We start from the raw sequence: 21,385 nt of genomic DNA on the forward strand, positions 1-21,385 counted from the left end.
CTACCCTCGTCCTCGTCCTTTGCACCACTACCCTCCTCTTCCTCTCCACCTCTACTCTCCTCATCCTCTGCACCACTACTCTCCTCTTCTGCACCACTACCCTCCTCCTCCTCTGCATCACTACCTTCCTCCTCCTCTGCACCACTACCCTCCTCTTCCTCTGCAACTCTACCCTCCTCCTCCTCTGCACCACTACCATCCTCTTCCTCTGCACCACTACCCTCCTCCTCTGAACTACTACCCTCCTCCTCCTCTGCACCACTACTCTATTCCTCTGCACCACTACCATCCTCCTCCTCCTCTGCACCACTACCCTCCTCCTCTTCTGCACCACTACTCTCTTCCTCCTCTGCACCACTACCCTCCTCCTGCTCTGCACCACTACCCTCATCCTCCTCTGCACCACTACCCTCCTCCTCCTCTGCACCACTACCCTCCTCCTCCTCCTTTGCACCACTACCCTCCTCCTCCTCCTCTGTTCCACTACCCTCCACTCCTCCTCTGCACCACTACCCTCCTCTTCCTCTGCACCACTACCCACCACTACTCTGCGCCACTACCCTTCTACTCCTCTGCACCACTACCCTCCTCTGCACCACTATACCCTCATCCTCCTCTGCACCACTACCCTCCTCCTCTTCTGCACCACTACCCTCCTCTTCTGCACTACTACCCTCCTCCTGCTCTGCATCATTACCCTCCTCCTCCTCTGCACCACTACCCTCCTCCTCCTCTGCACCGCTACCCTCCTCCTCCTCTGCATCACTACCCTTCTCCTCCTCTGCACCACTACCCTCCTCCTCCTCGGCAGCAGTACCCTCCTCCTCCTCTGCACCACTACCCTCATCCTCCTCTGCACACTACCCTACTCCTCCTCCTCTGCACCACTACCCTCCTCTTCCTCTGCACCACTACCCCCCTCCTCTGCACCACTACCCTCCTCTTCATCTGCTTCACTACCCTCCTCCTCCTCTGCACCACTACCCTCCTCCTCCTCTGCACCACTACCCTTCTCCTCCTCTGCACTACTACCCTCATCCTCCTCTGCACACTACGCTCCTCCTCCTCCTCTGCACCACTTCCCTCCTCTTTCTCTGCACCACTACCCCCCTCCTCTGCACCACTACCCTTCTCCTCCTCTGCACCACTACCCTCATCCTCCTCTGCACCACTACCCTACCCCTCCTCTGCACCACTACCCTCCTCTTTCTCTGCACCTCTACCCTCCTCCTCATCTGCACCACTACTCTCGTCCTCCTCTGCGCCACTACCCTCCTCCTGCTCTGCACCACTACCCTCATCCTCCTCTGCACCACTACCCTCCTACTCCTCCTCTGCACCACTACCCTCCTACTCCTCCTCTGCACCACTACCCTCCTACTCCTCCTCTGCACCACTACCCTCCTAGTCTGCGACACTACCCTCCTCCTCTTCCTCTGCACCACAACCCTCCTCCTCTTCACAACTACCCTCCTCCTCCTCCTTTGCACCACTACCCTCCTCCTCCTCCTCCTCTGTTCCACTACCCTCCTCTTCCTCTGCATCACTACCCTCCTCTTCCTCTCCACCTCTACTCTCCTCTTCCTCTCCACCTCTACTCTCCTCATCCTCTGCACCACTACCCTCCTCCTCTGCACCACTACCTTCCTCTTCTGCACCACTACCCTCCTCCTCTGCACCACTACCTTCCTCTTCTGCACCACTACCCTCCTCCTGCTCTGCATCATTACCCTCCTCCTCCTCTGCACCACTACCCTCCTCCTCTGCACCACTATACCCTCATCCTCCTCTGCACCACTACCCTCTTCCTCCTCTGCACCACTACCATCCTTCTCCTCTGCACCACTACCCTCCTTCTCCTCTGCACCACTACCCTCCTCCTCCTCTGCATCACCACCCTCCTTCACCTCGGGAGTACTACCCTCCTCCTCCTCTGCACCACTAACCTCTTCCTCCTCTGCACCACTACCATCCTTCTCCTCTGCACCACTACCCTCCTCCTCCGCACCACTACCCTCCTCCTCCTCCGCACCACTACCCTCCTCCTCCTCTGCACCACTATGCTCCTCCTCTGCACCACTACCCACCTCCTCCTCCGCACCACTACCCTCCTCCTCCTCCGCACCACTACCCACCTCCTCCTCTGCACCACTACCCTCTTCCTCCTCTGCACGTCTACCCTCCTCCTCCACTGCACCACTACACACCTCCTAATCTGCACCAATACCCTCCTCCTCCTCTGCACCATTACCCTCCTCCTCGTCCTCTGCACCACTACCCTCCTCCTCCTCTGCACCACTTCCCTCCTCTGCACCACTACCCTCCTCCTGCTCTGCACCACTACCCTCCTCCTCCTCTGCACCACTACCCTCCTCCTACTCTGCACCACTACCCTCCTCCTCCTCTACACCACTACCCTCCTCTTCCTCTGCATCACTACCCTCCTCCTCCTCTGCACCACTACCCTCCCCCTCTGCACCACTACCCTCCTCCTCCTCTGCACCACTACCCTCCTCCTCCTCCTCTGCACCACTACCCTCCTAGTCTGCGACACTACCCTCCTCCTCTTCCTCTGCACCACAACCCTCCTCCTCTTCACAATTACCCTCCTCCTCCTCCTTTGCACCACTACCCTCCTCCTCCTCCTCCTCTGTTCCACTACCCTCCTCTTCCTCTGCACCACTACCCTCCTCTTCCTCTCCACCTCTACTCTCCTCTTCCTCTCCACCTCTACTCTCCTCATCCTCTGCACCACTACCCTCCTCCTCTGCACCACTACCTTCCTCTTCTGCACCACTACCCTCCTCCTCTGCACCACTACCTTCCTCTTCTGCACCACTACCCTCCTCCTGCTCTGCATCATTACCCTCCTCCTCCTCTGCACCACTACCCTCCTCCTCTGCACCACTATACCCTCATCCTCCTCTGCACCACTACCCTCTTCCTCCTCTGCACCACTACCATCCTTCTCCTCTGCACCACTACCATCGTTCTCCTCTGCACCACTATCCTCCTCCTCCTCTGCATCACTACCCTCCTTCTCCTCGGGAGTACTACCCTCCTCCTCCTCTGCACCACTACCTTCCTCTTCTGCACCACTACCCTCCTCCTGCTCTGCATCATTACCCTCCTCCTCCTCTGCACCACTACCCTCCTCCTCTGCACCACTATACCCTCATCCTCCTCTGCACCACTACCCTCTTCCTCCTCTGCACCACTACCATCCTTCTCCTCTGCACCACTACCCTCCTCCTCCTCTGCACCACTACCCACCTCCTCCTCCGCACCACTACCCACCTCCTCCTCTGCACCACTACCCTCTTCCTCCTCTGCACGTCTACCCTCCTCCTCCACTGCACCACTACACACCTCCTCCTCCTCTGCACCAATACCCTCCTCCTCCTCTGCACCACTACCCTCCTCCTCGTCCTCTGCACCACTACCCTCCTCCTCCTCTGCACCACTTCCCTCCTTTGCACCACTACCCTCCTCCTCCTCTGCACCACTACCCTCCTCTTCCTCTGCACCACTACCCTCCTCCTACTCTGCACCACTACCCTCCTCCCCCTATACACCACTACCCTCCTCTTCCTCTGCATCACTACCCTCCTCCTCCTCTGCACCACTACCCTCCCCCTCTGCACCACTACCCTCCTCCTCCTCTGCATCACTACCCTCCTCCTCCTCCTCTGCGCCATTACCCTCCCCCTCCTCCTCTGCATTACTACTCTCCTCTGCATAACTACCCTCCTCCTCCTCTGCACCAATATTCTCCTCCTCTGCACCACTACCCTCCTCCTCTGCACCACTTTCCTCCTACTCCTGCGCATCATTACCCTCCTCCTCCTCTGCACCACTACCCTCCTTTCTGCACCACTTCCCTCATCCTCCTCTGCACCACTACCCTCCTCCTCTGCACCACTACCTTCATCCTCCTCTGCACCACTACCCTCTTCCTCTGCCCACTACCCTCCTCCTCCTCTGCACCACTACCCACCTCCTCCTCTGCTCCACTACCCTCGTCCTCCTGCTTTGCACCACTACCCTCCTCTTCCTCTCCACCTCTACTCTCCTCATCCTCTGCACCACTACCCCCCTCCTCTGCACCACTACCCTCCTCTTCATCTGCTTCACTACCCTCCTCCTCCTCTGCATCACTACCCTTCTCCTCCTCTGCACCACTACCCTTCTCCTCCTCTGCACCACTACCCTCATCCTCCTCTGCACCACTACCCTACTCCTCCTCTGCACCACTACCCTCATCCTCCTCTGCACCACTACCCTCCTCCTCCGCACCACTACCCTCCTCCTCCTTTGCATCACTACCCTCCTCCTCCTCCTCTGCACCACTACCCTCATCCTCTTCTGCACCACTACCCTACTCCTCCTCTGCACCACTAACCTCCTCCTCCTCCGCACCAATACCCTCCTCCTCTACACCACTACCCTCTTCCTCCTCTGCACATCTACCCTCCTCCTCCTCTGCACCACTACCCACCTCCTCCTCTGCACCACTACCCACCTTCTCCTCCGCACCACTACCCTCCTCCTCCTCTCGAAAACTACCTTCCTCCTACTCGGCACCACTACCCTCCTCCTCCTCCTCTGCACCACTACCCTCCTCCTCCTCCTATGCACCACTACCCTCCTCCTCCTCCTCTGCACCACTACCCTCCTCCTCCTCCTCTGAACCACTACCGTCCTCCTCCTCCTCCGCACCACTACCCTCCTCTTTTGCACCACTACCCTCCTCCTCTTCTGCACCACTACCCTCCTCTTCCTCCTTCGCACTAGTACCCTCGTCCTCTGCACCACTACCCTCCTCCTCTGCACCACTACCCTCCTCTTCCTCCTTCGCACTAGTACCCTCGTCCTCTGCACCACTACCCTCCTCCTCTTCTGCACCACTACCCTCCTCCTCTGCACCACTAACCTCCTCCTCTTCTGCACCACTACCCTCCTCCTCTGCACCACTACCCTCCTCCTCTTCTGCACCACTACCCTCCTCCTCTGCACCACTAACCTCCTCCTCCTCGGCACCACTACCCTCCTCCTCCTCCGCACCACTACCCTCCTCCTCCTCTGCACCACTACCCACCTTCTCCTCTGCACCACTACCCTCCTCCTCTTCTGCACCACTACCCTCCTCCTCTGCACCACTACCCTCCTCCTTCTCTGCAGCACTACCCTCCTCCTCGTCCTCCGCACCACTACCCTTCTCCTCTGCACCACTACTTTCCTCCTCTGTACCACTACCCTCCTCCTCTGCACCACTACCCTCCTCCTTCTCTGCAGCACTACCCTCCTCCTCGTCCTCCGCACCACTACCCTTCTCCTCTGCACCACTACTTTCCTCCTCTGTACCACTACCCTTCTCCTCTGCACCAATACTTTCCTCCTCTGTACCACTACCCTCCTCCTCTGCACCACTACCCTCCTCCTCCTCTGCATCACTACCCTTCTCCTCCTCTGCACCACTACCCTCCTCCTCCTATGCACCCCTACCCCCCTCCTCCTCTGCACCACTACCCCCCTCCTCCTCCTCTGCACCACTACCCTCCTCCTACTCTGCACCACTACCCTCCTCCTCGTCCTCTGCACCACCACCCTCCTCCTCTGCACCATTACCCTCCTCTGCACCACTACCCTCCTCCTCCTCTGCACCCCTACCCCCCCCTCCTCCTCTGCACCACTACCCCTCTCCTCCTCTACACCACTACCCTCATTCTCCTCTGCAACACTACCCTCCTCCTACTCTGCACCACTACCCTCCTCCTACTCTGCACCACTACCCTCCTCCTCCTCTACACCACTACCCTCCTTTTCCTCTGCATCACTACCCTCCTCCTCCTCTGCACCACTACCCTCCTCCTGCTCTGCACCACTACCCTCCTCCTCCTCTGCACCACTACCCTCCTCCTCCTCCTCTGCGCCATTACCCTCCCCTTCCTCCTCTGCACCACTACCCTCCTTCTCCTCGTCACCACTACCCTCCCCCTACTCTGCACCACTATCCTTTTCCTCTGCACCACTACTCTCCTCTGCATAACTACCATCCTCCTCCTCTGCACCACTATTCTCCTCTTCTGCACCACTACCCTCCTCCTCCTCTGCACCACTACCCTAATCCTCCTGCGCATCATTACCCTCCTCCTCTTTTGCACCACTACCCTCCTCCTCCTCTGCACCACTACCCTTTTCCTCTGCACCACTACCCTCATCCTCCTCTGCACCACTACCCTCTTCCTCTGCCCACTACCCTCCTCCTCCTCTGCACCACTACCCGCCTCCTCCTCTGCACCACTACCCTCCTCTTCCTCTGCACCACTACCCTCCTCCTCTGTACTACTACCCTCCTCCTCCTCTGCACCACTATTCTTTTCCTCTGCACCACTACCCTCCTCCTCCGCCTCTGCACCACTACCCTCCTCCTCATCTGCACCACTACTCTTCTCCTCCTCTGCACCACTACCCTCCTCCTACTCTGCAACACTACCCTCATCCTCCTCTGCACCACTATCCTCCTCTTCCTCTGCATCACTACCCTCTTCCTGCTCTGCACCACTACCCTCCTCCTCCTCTGCACCACTACCCTCCTCCTCCTCCTCTGAACCACTACCGTCCTCCTCCTCCTCCGCACCACTACCCTCCTCTTTTGCACCACTACCCTCCTCCTCTTCTGCACCACTACCCTCCTCTTCCTCCTTCGCACTAGTACCCTCGTCCTCTGCACCACTACCCTCCTCCTCTGCACCACTACCCTCCTCTTCCTCCTTCGCACTAGTACCCTCGTCCTCTGCACCACTACCCTCCTCCTCTTCTGCACCACTACCCTCCTCCTCTGCACCACTAACCTCCTCCTCTTCTGCACCACTACCCTCCTCTTCTGCACCACTACCCTCCTCCTCTTCTGCACCACTACCCTCCTCCTCTGCACCACTAACCTCCTCCTCCTCGGCACCACTACCCTCCTCCTCCTCCGCACCACTACCCTCCTCCTCCTCTGCACCACTACCCACCTTCTCCTCTGCACCACTACCCTCCTCCTCTTCTGCACCACTACCCTCCTCCTCTGCACCACTACCCTCCTCCTTCTCTGCAGCACTACCCTCCTCCTCGTCCTCCGCACCACTACCCTTCTCCTCTGCACCACTACTTTCCTCCTCTGTACCACTACCCTCCTCCTCTGCACCACTACCCTCCTCCTTCTCTGCAGCACTACCCTCCTTCTCGTCCTCCGCACCACTACCCTTCTCCTCTGCACCACTACTTTCCTCCTCTGTACCACTACCCTTCTCCTCTGCACCAATACTTTCCTCCTCTGTACCACTACCCTCCTCCTCTGCACCACTACCCTCCTCCTCCTCTGCATCACTACCCTTCTCCTCCTCTGCACCACTACCCTCCTCCTCCTATGCACCCCTACCCCCCTCCTCCTCTGCACCACTACCCCCCTCCTCCTCCTCTGCACCACTACCCTCCTCTTACTCTGCACCACTACCCTCCTCCTCGTCCTCTGCACCACCACCCTCCTCCTCTGCACCATTACCCTCCTCTGCACCACTACCCTCCTCCTCCTCTGCACCCCTACCCCCCCTCCTCCTCTGCACCACTACCCCTCTACTCCTCTACACCACTACCCTCATTCTCCTCTGCAACACTACCCTCCTCCTACTCTGCACCACATCCCTCCTCCTCCTCTGCACCACTACCCTCCTCCTCCTCTGCACCACTACCCTCCTCCTACTCTGCACCACTACCCTCCTCCTCCTCTACACCACAACCCTCCTTTTCCTCTGCATCACTACCCTCCTCCTCCTCTGCACCACTACCCTCCTCCTGCTCTGCACCACTACCCTCCTCCTCCTCTGCACCACTACCCTCCTCCTCCTCCTCTGCGCCATTACCCTCCCCTTCCTCCTCTGCACCACTACCCTCCTTCTCCTCGTCACCACTACCCTCCCCCTACTCTGCACCACTATCCTTTTCCTCTGCACCACTACTCTCCTCTGCATAACTACCATCCTCCTCCTCTGCGCCACTATTCTCCTCTTCTGCACCACTACCCTCCTCCTCCTCTGCACCACTACCCTAATCCTCCTGCGCATCATTACCCTCCTCCTCTTTTGCACCACTACCCTCCTCCTCCTCTGCACCACTACCCTTTTCCTCTGCACCACTACCCTCATCCTCCTCTGCACCACTACCCTCTTCCTCTGCCCACTACCCTCCTCCTCCTCTGCACCACTACCCGCCTCCTCCTCTGCACCACTACCCTCCTCTTCCTCTGCACCACTACCCTCCTCCTCTGTACTACTACCCTCCTCCTCCTCTGCACCACTATTCTTTTCCTCTGCACCACTACCCTCCTCCTCCGCCTCTGCACCACTACCCTCCTCCTCATCTGCACCACTACTCTTCTCCTCCTCTGCACCACTACCCTCCTCCTACTCTGCAACACTACCCTCATCCTCCTCTGCACCACTATCCTCCTCTTCCTCTGCATCACTACCCTCTTCCTGCTCTGCACCACTACCCTCCTCCTCCTCTGCACCACTACCCTCCTACTCCTCCTCTGCACCACTATCCTCCTAGTATGCGACACTACCCTCCTCCTCTGCACAACTACCCTCCTCCTCCTCCTCCTTTGCACCACTACCCTCCTCCTCCTCCTCTGTTCCACTACCCTCCCCTCCTCCTCTGCACCACTACCCTCCTCTTCCTCTGCACCAATACCCACCCCTACTCTGCGCCACTACCCTTCTCTTCCTCTGCACCACTACCCTCCTCCTCTGCACCACTATACCCTCATCCTCCTCTGCACCACTACCCTCCTCCTCTTCTGCACCACTACCCTCCTCTTCTGCACCACTACCCTCCTCCTCCTCTGCACCACTACCCTGCTCCTGCTCTGCATCATTACCCTCCTCCTCGTCTGCACCTCTACCCTCCACCTCTTCTGCAGCACTATCCTCCTCCTCTTCCTCCTCCTCTGCACCACTAACCTCCTCCTCCTCTGCACCACTACCCTCCTCCCCCTCTGCGTCACTACCCTCCTCCTCCTCCTCCTCATCCGCACAACTACCCTCCTCCTCCTCTGCACCACTACCCTCATCTTCCTCTGCACCACTACCCTCCTCCTCTGCATCACTATCCTCTTCTTCTGCACCACTACCCTCCTCTTCTGCATCACTACCCTCCTCCTCTGCATCACTACCCTCCTCCTCCTCTGCACCACTATCCTCCTCCTCCTCTGCATCACTACCCTCCTTCTCCTCTGCACCACTACCCTCCTCTTCCTCTGCACCTCTACCCTCCTCCTCCTCTGCACCACTACCATCCTCTTCCTGTGCACCACTACCCTCCTCCTCTGTACTACTACCCTCCTCCTCCTCTGCACCACTACTCTTTTCCTCTGCACCACTACCATCCTCCTCCTCCTCTGCACCACTACCCTCCTCCTCATCTGCACCACTACTCTTCTCCTCCTCTGCACCACAACCCTCCTCCTGTGCGCCACTACCCTTCTCCTCCTCTGCACCACTACCCTCCTCCTCTGCACCACTATACCCTCATCCTCCTCTGCACCACTACCCTCCTCCTCTTCTGCACCACTACCCTCCTCTTCTGCACCACTACCCTCCTCCTCCTCTGCACCACTACCCTCCTCCTTCTCTGCATCATTACCCTCCTCCTCCTCTGCACCACTACCCTCCACCTCTTCTGCAGCACTATCCTCCTCCTCCTCCTCCTCCTCCTCCTCCTCTGCACGACTTACCTCCTCCTCCTCTGCACCACTTCCCCCATCCTCCTCTGCACCACTACCCTCTTCCTCTGCCCACTACCCTCCTCCTCTGCCCCACTACCCTCCTCTTCTGCACCACTACCCTCCTCCTCCTTTGCACCACTACCTTTCTCTTCCTCTGCACCTCTACCCTCCTCCTCCTCTGCACCACTACCCTCCTCCTCCTCTGCACCACTACCCTCCTCCTCCTCCCCAAAAGAACCCTCCTCCTAGTCTGCACCACTACCCTCCTCCTCCTCTGCACCACTACCCTCCTCCTCCTCCTATACACCACTACCCTCCTCCTCTTCCGCACCACTACCCTACTCTTTCTATGCACCACTACCCTCCTCCTCCTCCTCCGCACCACTATCCTCCTCCTCTTCCGCACCACTACCCTCCTCCTCCTCTGCACCACTACCCTCCTCCCCCTCTGCGCCACTACCCTCCTCCTCCTCCTCCTCCTCCTCCTCCTCCTCCTCCTCCTCCTCCTCCTCCTCATCCGCACTACTACCCTCCTCCTCCTGTGCACCACTACCCTCCTCCTCCTCTACACCACTACCCTCCTCCTCCTCTGCACCACTACCCTCCTCCTCCTCTACACGACTACCCTCCTCCTCCTCTGCACCACTACCCTCCTCCTCTGCACCATTACCCTCATCCTCCTCTGCACGACTATCCTCCTCTTCCTCTGCACCACTACCCTCCTCCTCCTCTGGACCACTACCCTCCTTTCTGCACCACTACCCTCATCCGCCTCTGCACCACTACCCTCATCCTCTGCACAACTACCCTCATCCTCCTCTGCACCACTACCCTCTTCCTCTGCCCTCTACCCTCCTCCTCCTCTGCACCACTACCCGCCTCCTCCTCTGCTCCACTACCCTCGTCCTCCTCCTTTGCACCACTACCCTCCTCTTCCTCTCCACATCTACTCTCCTCATCCTCTGCACCACTACCCTCCTCTTCCTCTGCACCACTACCCTCCTCCTCTGCACCACTACCCTCCTCCTCTGCATCACTATCCTCTTCTTCTGCACCAGTACCCTCCTCCTGCTCTGCACCACTACCCTCCTCCTCCTCTGCAACCACTATCCTTCTCTTCCTCTGCATCATTACCCTCCTCCTCCTCTGCACCACTACCCTCCTCTTCCTGTGCACCACTACCTTCCTCCTGCTCTGCACCACTACCCTCCATCTCCTCTGCACCACTACCTTCCTCCTCCTCTACACCACTACCCTCTTCCTCTGCACAACTACCCTCCTCCTCCTCTTCTGCACCACTACCCTTCTCCTCCTCTGCACCACTACCCGCCTCCTCCTCTGCTCCACTACCCTTCTCCTCCTCTGCACCACTACCCTCTTCCTCTGCACAACTACCCTCCTCCTCCTCTTCTGCACCACTACCCTCATCCTCCTGTGCACCACTACCCTCTTACTCTCTACCACTACCCTCCTCCTCCTCCGCACCACTATCCTCCTCCTCCTCTGCACCACTTCCCTCCTCCGCCTCTGCACCACTACTCTCCTCCCCCTCTGCGCCACTACCCTCCTACTCCTCCTCCTCATCAGCACCACTACCCTCCTCCTCATCAGCACCACTACCCTCCTCCTCCTGTGAACCATTACCCTCCTCCTCCTCTACACCACTACCCTCCTCCTCCTCTGCACCACTACCCTCCTCCTCCTCTACACGACTACCCTCCTCCTCCTCTGCACCATTACCCTCATCCTCCTCTGCACGACTATCCTCCTCTTCCTCTGCACCACTACCCTCCTCCTCTGGACCACTATCCTCCTCCTCCTCTGAACCACTACCCTCCTCTTCTTGTGCACCACTACCCTCCTCCTGCTCTGCACCACTACCCTCCTCCTCCTCTGCACCACTATCCTTCTCTTCCTCTGTATCACTACCCTCCTCCTCCTCTGCACCACTACCTTCCTCCTCCTGTGCACCACTACCCTCCTCCTGCTCTGCACCACTACCCTCCTCCTCCTCTGCACCAGTTTCCTCCTCTTCCTCTGCATCACTACCCTCCATCTCCTCTGCACCACTACCCTCCTCTTCCTGTGCACCACTACCCTCCTCCTCCTCTGCACCACTACCCACCTCCTCCTCTGCACCACTACCCTCTTCCTCTGCACCACTACCCTCTTCCTCTGCACAACTACCCTCATCCTCCTGTGCACCACTACCCTCTTCCTCTCTACCACTACCCTCCTCCTCCTCCTATGCACCACTACCATCCTCCTCCTCTGCTCCAATACCTTTCTCCTCCTCTGCACCACTACCCTCCTCCTCCTCTGCACCAGTTTCCTCCTCTTCCCCTGCATCACTACCCTCCATCTCCTCTGCACCACTACCCTCCTCCTCCTGTGCACCACTACCCTCCTCTTCCTCTGCATCACTACCCTCCATCTCCTCTGCACCACTACCCTCCTCTTCCTCTCCACCTCTACCCTCCTCATCCTCTGCACCACTACCTCCTCTTCCTCTGCACCACTAACCTCCTCCTCTGCACCACTTCCCTCCTCCTCTGCATTACTATCCTCTTCCTCTGCACCTCTACCCTCCTCCACCTCTGCACCACTACCCTCCTCCTCTGTACTACTACCCTCCTCCTCCTCTGCACCACTACTCTCCTCCTCCTTTGCACCACTACCCTCATCCTCCTGTGCACCACTACCCTCTTCCTCTCTACCACTACCCTCCTCCTCCTCTTCTGCACCACTACCCTTCTCCTCCTCTGCACCACTACCCGCCTCCTCCTCTGCTCCACTACCCTCCTCCTCCTCTGCACCACTACCCTCCTCTTCCTCTCCACCTCTACCCTCCTCATCCTCTGCACCACTACCCTCCTCTTCCTCTGCACCACTACCCTCCTCCTCTGCACCACTACCCTCCTCCTCTGCATCACTATCCTCTTCTTCTGCACCACTACCCTACTCTTCTGCACCACTACCCTCCTCCTCCTCTGCACCACTACCCTCATCCTCCTCTGCACCAATACCCTCCTCTTCCTCTGCACCTCTACCCTCCTCCTCCTCTGCACCACTACCCTTCTCTTCCTCTGCACCACTACCCTCCTCCTCCTCTGCACCACTACCCTCCTCTTCCTCTGCACCACTACCCTCCTCCCCCTCTGCACCACTACTTTCCCCCTACTCTGCACCACTACCCTCCTCCTCCTCCCCAAAACTACCCTCCTCCTACTCTGCACCACTACCCTCCTCCTCCTCCCCAAAACTACCCTCCTCCTACTCTGCACCACTACCCTCCTCCTCCTCCCCAAAACTACCCTCCTCCTACTCTGCACCACTACCCTCCTCCTCCTCTGCACCACAACCCTCCTCCTCCTCCTATGCACCACTACCCTCCTCCTATGCAACACTACCCTCCTTCTCCTCCGCACCACTACCCTCCTCCTCCTCCGCACCACTATCCTCCTCCTCCTCCGCACCACTACCCTTCTCCCCCTCTGCGCCACAACCCTCCACCTCCTACTCCTCATCCGCACCACTACCCTCCTCCTCCTGTGAACCACTACCCTCCTCCTCCTCTACACCACTACCCTCCTCCTCCTCTGCACCACTACCCTCCTCCTCCTCTACACGACTACCCTCCTCCTCCTCTGCACCACTATCCTTCTCTTCCTCTGCATCACTACCCTCCTCCTTCTCATCACCACTACCCTCCTCCTCCTGTGCACCATTACCCTCCTACTGCTCTGCACCACTACCCTCCTCCTCCTCTGCACCACTACCCTCCTCTTCCTCTGCATCACTACCCTCCATCTCCTCTGCACCACTACCCTCCTCCTCCTGTGCACCACTACCCTCCTCCTCCTCTGCACCACTACCCACCTCCTACTCTGCACCACTACCCTCTTCCTCTGCACAACTACCCTCATCCTCCTGTGCACCACTTCCCTCTTCCTCTCTACCACTACCCTCCTCCTCCTCTTATGCACCACTACCATCCTCCTCCTCCTATGCACCACTTCCCGCCTTCTCCTCTGCTCCAATACCCTTCTCCTCCTCTGCACTACTACCCTCCTCTTCCTCTCCACCTCTACCCTCCTCATCCTCTGCACCACTACCCTCCTCCTCTGCACCACTAACCTCCTCCTCTGCACCACTTCCCTCCTCTGCATCACTATCCTCTTCTTCTGCACCACTACCCTACTCTTCTGCACCACTACCCTCCTCCTCTGCACCACTACCCTCCTCTTCCTCTGCACCACTAACCCGCCAAACACACACCGAAACTACGACGTTGCTAAAACGTTCGAACAAGTTTTAACACCTCCTAACCAGTTATAACAACCAATATAGCAAGTTGTAACAACGTTCTAATACGTCATAAACACGTTAAGCCAACATTTAACAACTTTATTACAAGTTGTGACAAGCGGAAAATAGAAACAGTTTCGGTTTGTGTTTCCAGGGAACCTCCTCCTCTGCACCACTTCCCTCCTCCTCTGCATCACTATCCTCTTCTTCTGCACCACTACCCTACTCTTCTGCACCACTGCCCTCCTTCTCCTCTGCACCACTACCCTCCTCCTCCTCTGCACCACTACCCTCCTCTTCCTCTGCACCTCTACCCTCCTCCTACTCTGCACCACTACCCTCCTCTTCCTCTGCACCACTACCCTCCTCCTCTGTACTACTACCCTCCTCCTCCTCTGCACCACTACTCTCCTCCTCCTTTGCACCACTACCCTCATCCTCCTGTGCACCACTACCCTCTTCCTCTCTACCACTACCCTCCTCCTCCTCTTCTGCACCACTACCCTTCTCCTCCTCTGCACCACTACCCGCCTCCTCCTCTGCTCTACTACCCTCCTCCTCCTCTGCACCACTACCCTCCTCTTCCTCTCCACCTCTACCCTCCTCATCCTCTGCACCACTACCCTCCTCTTCCTCTGCACCACTACCCTCCTCCTCTGCACCACTACCCTCCTCCTCTGCATCACTATCCTCTTCTTCTGCACCACTACCCTACTCTTTTGCACCACTACCCTCCTCCTCCTCTGCACCACTACCCTCCTCTTCCTCTGCACCACTACCCTCCTCCTCTGCAACACTACCCTCCTCCTCTGCATCACTATCCTCTTCTTCTGCACCACTACCCTACTCTTTTGCACCACTACCCTCCTCCTCCTCCTCTGCACCACTACCCTCCTCATCCTCTGCACCACTACCCTCAACCTCTTCTGCACCACTACCCTCTTCCATTGCGCCACTACCCGGCTCCTCCCCCTCTGCACCACTACTTTCCCCCTCCTCTGCACCACTACCCTCATCCTCCTCTGCACGAATACCGTCCTCTTCCTCTGCACCTCTACCCTCCCCCTCCTCCCCAAAACTACCCTCCTCCTACTCTGCACCACTACCCTGCTCCTCCTCCTACTCTGCACCACTACCCTCCTCCTCCTGCTCTGCACCACTACCCTCATCTTCCTCTGCACCACTACCCTCCTCCTCCTCTACACCACTACCCTCATCCTCTGCACCACTACCCTCCTCCTCCTCTGCACCACTACCCTCATCCTCTGCACCACTACCCTCCTCCTCCTCTGCACTACTACCCTCATCCTCTGCACCACTTCCCTCCTCCTCCTCTGCACCACTACCCTCCTCCTCCTCCGCACCACTACCCTCCTCCTCCTCTGCACCACTGCCCTCCTCCTCCTCCGCACAACTACCCTCCTCCTCCTCTGCAGCACTACCCTTTTCCTCTGCACCACTACCCTCTTCCTCATCTGCACCACTACCCTCCTCCTCCTCCTCCTCTGCACCACTTCTCTCCTCCTCCTCTGCACCGCTACCCTCCTCCTCCTCTGCACGGCTACCCTCCTCATCTGCACCACTACCCTCCTCTTCCTCTGCACCACTACCCTCCTCCTCTGCACCACTACCTTCCTCCTCCTCTGCACCACTACCCTCCTCCTCCTCTGCACCACTACCCTCCTCCTCCTCTGCACCACTACCCTCCTCCTCCTCTGCACCACTACCCTCCTCCTCCTCTGCACCACTACCCTCCTCCTCTGCACCACTACCTTCCTCCTCCTCTGCACCACTACCCTCCTCCTCCTCTGCACCACTACCCTCCTCCTCCTCTGCACCACTACCCTCCTCCGTTGCACCACTACCCTCCTCCTCCTCTGCACCACTACCCTCCTCCTCCTCTGCACCACTACCCTCCTCCTCCTCTGCACCACTACCCTCCTCCTCTTCTGCACCTCTTCCCTCCTCCTCTGCACCACTACCCTCCTCGTCCTCTGCACCACTACCCTCCTCCTCCTCTGCACCACTACCCTCCTCCTCTGCACCACTAACCTCCTCCTCCTCTGCACCACTACCCTCCTCCTCTGCACCACTACCCTCCTCCTCCTCTGCACCACTACCCTCCTCCTCCTCTGCACCACTACCCTCCTCCTCTGCACCACTACCCTCCTCCTCCTCTGCACCACTACCCTCCTCCTCCTCTGCACCACTACCCTCCTCCTCCTCTGCAACTCTACCATTCACCTTAAGAGATGGGTGTGAGGAGTAACCAGGTGTGGGTTTCAGTGTTCCCTCTCATCTGCAGGTGTGGGTGGGGAGAGTTGCCAGGTGTGGGGTTCAGTGTTCCCTTTCATCTGCAGGTGTGGGTGGGGAGAGTTTCCAGGTGTGGGCTTCAGTGTTCCCTCTCATCTACAGGTGTGGGTGTGGAGGGTTGCCAGGTGTGAGCTGCAATGTTCCCTTTCATCTACAGGTGTGGGTGTGGAGGGACTCCTGCGAGGACTTCACCGGAGGGGCGTCACTGGTGATGACCTTACGATTTGGATCTGGGACAGTGTGAAGAACGAGAAGTACCTCCAAGAGCTCAGAGCGTCGCTTAACAATTTTTATAATGTTCATATATTGAAGTTTGATGAGACCAGCCTCATGAGACCAATAATGTTCAAAGACATATGTACGAGGAGCTGGTTGTTGAGACCAGCCTCACGAGACCAATAATGTACAAGGACACATCTACGAGGAGCTGGTTGTTGAGACCTGCCTCTCGAGATCAATAATGTACAAGGACACATCTACGAGGAGCTGGTTGTTGAGACCAGCCTCACGAGACCAATAATGTACAAGGACACATCTACGAGGAGCTGGTTGTTGAGACCAGCCTCACGAGACCAATAATGTACAAGGACACATCTACGAGGAGCTGGTTGTTGAGACCAGCCTCACGAGACCAATAATGTACAAGGACACATCTACGAGGAGCTGGTTGTTGAGACCTGCCTCACGAGACCAATAATGTTCAAGGACACATCTACGAGGAGCTGGTTGTTGAGACCAGCCTCACGAGACGAATAATGTACAAGGACACATCTACGAGGAGCTGGTTGTTGAGACCAGCCTCACGAGACCAATAATGTACAAGGACACATCTACGAGGAGCTGATTGTTGAGACCTGCCTCACGAGACCAATAATGTACAAGGACACATCTACGAGGAGCTGGTTGTTGAGACCTGCCTCACGAGACCAATAATGTACAAGGACACATCTACGAGGAGCTGGTTGTTGAGACCAGCCTCACGAGACCAATAATGTACAAGGACACATCTATGAGGAGCTGGTTGTTGAGACCTGCCTCACGAGACCAATGTAGATGTACATTATATGACAATGATTATGATGTACATCTCTCAATGAGATGATTACATCTCATCAACGATTAGATGTATATGTGTAGATGTACGGTAATCCACAGATGTACATGTGTAGATGTACAGTAATCTACAGATGTACATGTGTAGATGTACAGTAATCTACAGATGTACATGTGTAGATGTACAGTAATCTACAGATGTACATGCGCAGATGTACAGTAATCTACAGATGTACATGTGTAGATGTACAGTAATCTACAGATGTACATATGTAGATGTACAGTAATCTACAGATGCATATGTGTAGATGTACAGTAAGATGTACATGATGTACTCCAGATGTACTCCTTTCATCAAAATATGTGGTTGGTATTTGGTGTAATTCTTGTGCCAACCCGCAGATCTTGATGTTGCAACTGCTGTGTACTGGTCACTATATATCTTCTGCATTGCTCTATTGCTAATTACTTTCTTAATCTGTGATAGACTCTGTGGTATGTAAATGTCTACATTTCTTCTCTTAGTTGCAAGTTTTGCAGCATCGTCTGCAATGTCATTTCCAGTTATTCCCATGTGACTTGGCACCCAGTTGTCAGTACCCAACGGCCTTGATGTTCCAGTGTTTGCATTTTAGTATTCTGGTGGAATGAATGAGTTTTTGTATGCTGGTGGAATGAATGAGTTTTTGTATGCTGGTGGAATGAATGAGTTTTTGTATGCTGGTGGAATGAATGAGTTTTTGTATGCTGGTGGAATGAATGAGTTTTTGTATGCTGGTGGAATGAATGAGTTTTTGTATGCTGGTGGTATGAATGAGTTTTTGTATGCTGGTGGAATGAATGAGTTTTTGTATGCTGGTGGAATGAATGAGTTTTTGTATGCTGGTGGAATGAATGAGTTTTTGTATGCTGGTGGAATGAATGAGTTTTTGTATGCTGGTGGAATGAATGAGTTTTTGTATGCTGGTGGAATGAATGAGTTTTTGTATGCTGGTGGAATGAATGAGTTTTGTATGCTGGTGGAATGAATGAGTTTTTGTTTTGATGATAGTGATAATGAGTTTTGGTATACGTTGTTTGTATGAGTTTTGGCATGTTGGAGGTATGAATGTATTTTATTGTGCTGGTGGTACCTTCCTTGAGGTTACCTTGAGGCCGTTTAGGGCCTTACCGTCCCCGCGGCCCGGTCCTCGACCAGGCCTCCTCGTTGCTGGACAGGTTAACCAGGCTGTTGGACGCGGCTGCTAGCAGACTGTCGTATGAATCACAGCCTGGTTGATCAGAGCTTATCAAGTTCTCTCTTGAACACTGTGAGAGATCGGGTAGTTATACCCCTTATGTGCAGCGGAAAGTATAGATAAGCAACCTTCCAGTCTGTAGTGGAAGGTATAGATAAGCAGCCTTCCAGTCTGTAGTGGAAGGTATAGATAAGCAGCCTTCCAGTCTGTAGTGGAAGGTATAGATAAGCAGCCTTCCAGTCTGTATTGGAAGGTATAGATAAGCAGCCTTCCAGTCTGTAGTGGAAGGTATAGATAAGCAGCCTTCCAGTCTGTAGTGGAAGGTATAGATAAGCAGCCTTCCTGTCTATAGTGGAAGGTATAGATAAGCAGCCTTCCAGTCTGTAGTGGAAGGTATAGATAAGCATTTGTCTCCTGATTTTATGAATAAGTTTTGGTATGTAATTGATATATTAGCATTTTCTACACTTTATTATCAATATGACTTTCTTTACTATTGTTTATTGAATCACTATTCTTAGTTTTGGGTCTTTATTTGTTACGAGATCTTAGTTATTGTAACATTTTAGGGATTATAGACATTTGGGAATTTTTGTCTGACTTTAGTCTGTCTTAACCTTATTATCCTCAAGATCAAGCAGGAGCATATATACACCTGTGTTATTGTAAGTTGCTTAATGTACAACTAAATACAGTAAGTTGCCGATTGTAACTTACAATTATGCATTAAGCAGCTTACCTTATATGTACTTTCATATTATCAGTATCCTATTGTAAACTTGCTCTAATACAGTAGGAAGCCTTTTGGGCAATTACTTTATTACAGTAAGTAACGTACTGTACAAGATCTTTTGTACAGTAAGCAGCTTACTGTTCAAGTAGTTTAATACAGTAAGTGTTCTTCTGCACACTTAAATGAACAATTTCTTTAGTAAAGAAACTACCATATGTACGCCTGCTTTGATACTGTAAGTAGTACTGTACTATATTTTATATAGTAAAGTACTACAACTATTAAAGTAAATACATGCATTATTTGAAATACAGTAACATATAACTTTAAACAATATAAACACTTTTATTTGCCCTTATTTTCTGAGGCCTATTGTTTGCAGGTATTAACTTGCTAGTGGTATATGATATGACTTTTTCAACAGAAACAGAGTAAGACAAATCCGTGTGGTAAACGTTGCCAATGGTCCTTAGGACTCTGGCCTGAGACCTGTCTTGTTTAAAGTATATAAACCACGTAGATAAAAAATAAATTAATTTCTTAATAAATTAAGAAAAACTTAATACGATACAAGAAGACTTAGGCTTTTAAAATTTAACAAAACTTTTGCATGTGCTGGTCAAAACTGTTTATGCTCAGTTTAATATTACGTTGACTTTCCTTTAAATGACTGGAGAGGAAAGTCTCATTTTGATAATTTTCTCAAATTCTTCACCTTCATTATACCTCACTATCAAACTGTTGCTGCTGACAGTGAGAACAGTAACCAACCTTAAAACATTTAAACTGGCAGAAAGCCACTATTGCTGACCTGAAAAAGCTTAGTGTCTGTTTAACAGAAAACTTGATAATATTCATATATCAATTATTGCAACTGTCAACACAAATCTTCAGTGTAATATCTATCAAAACAGTTTCAATTACTCTTTTTTTTTCATCTGTTATGTCAGTGCTGGTTAAGGAAGGGGAGAGAATCCTTCTAAAAAACTAATAGAAGAAGTTATGCCTGGTTAGAATTGTCACGTTAAAGCATTCCAAATTACATCTATTATTGGGATACTCTGAGGCAAGATGCTGGGTGTCCCAGAGATGGCTGGGATACTCTGTGGCAAGATGCTGGGTGTCCCAGAGATGGCTGGGATACCCTGTGGCAAGATGCTGGGTGTCCCAGAGATGGCTGGGATACTCTGTGGCAAGATGCTGGGTGCCCCAGAGATGGCTGGGATACTCTGTGGCAAGATGCTGGGTGCCCCAGAGATGGCTGGGATACTCTGTGGCAAAATGCTGGGTGTCCCAGAGATGGCTGGGATACCCTGTGGCAAGATGCTGGGTGTCCCAGAGATGGCTGGGATACCCTGTGGCAAGATGCTGGGTGTCCCAGAGATGGCTGGGATACCCTGTGGCAAGATGCTGGGTACCCCCAGAGATGGCTGGGATACTCTGTGGCAAGATGCTGGGTGTCCCAGAGATGGCTGGGATACTCTGTGGCAAGATGCTGGGTGTCCCAGAGATGGCTGGGATACCCTGTGGCAAGATGCTGGGTGCCCCAGAGATGGCTGGGATACTCTGTGGCAAGATGCTGGGTGCCCTAGAGATGGCTGGGATACCCTGTGGCAAGATGCTGGGTGTCCCAGAGATGGCTGGGATACTCTGTGGCAAGATGCTGGGGGCCCCAGAGATGGCTGGGATACTCTGTGGCAAGATGCTGGGTGCCCCAGAGATGGCTGCCTGTCCCAGACCAGACCAAGAACTAGTGCTCTAACCATCATATTATCAACAGGATTTAAGACAAAACAAATGTTTTACAATCAAAGGATTTCTGATTGCCTTAAAAGACAAAACGCTTTATGAATTTCGTGATGAAATTATAAAATTATGAGAGTAAGGAACGTCGTTGAAGATTCCTCTGGGCCTGTATTACATGTAATACTTTCAGAGATAAGTATTCCACACTATACAGCAGCGCTGTAT

At 54.6% G+C, this 21,385-nt stretch overlaps 1 protein-coding gene across 2 annotated transcripts in view; it reads left to right on the forward strand.

Moving 5' to 3' along the window:
- The window catches only part of LOC138350626 (uncharacterized), a 163,840-nt gene that overhangs the window by 35,959 nt on the left and 106,496 nt on the right, over window positions 1–21,385 (forward strand). Inside the window, exon 3 of one of the 2 annotated variants that reach the window (XR_011222164.1) lies at window positions 16,548–19,379. Coding sequence is in view for 1 of the 2 variants with exons in the window: in XM_069301669.1 (XP_069157770.1) it covers window positions 16,548–16,792 (245 nt within the window). In the remaining variant the exon portion in view is untranslated. Of the gene's footprint in view, window positions 1–16,547; window positions 19,755–21,385 lie in introns of those variants that run through there. The other variant, XM_069301669.1, reaches the window with a different exon arrangement.

The sequence above is a fragment of the Procambarus clarkii genome, chromosome 46 (genome assembly GCF_040958095.1).
Source record: "Procambarus clarkii isolate CNS0578487 chromosome 46, FALCON_Pclarkii_2.0, whole genome shotgun sequence".
NCBI lineage: Eukaryota > Metazoa > Arthropoda > Malacostraca > Decapoda > Cambaridae > Procambarus > Procambarus clarkii.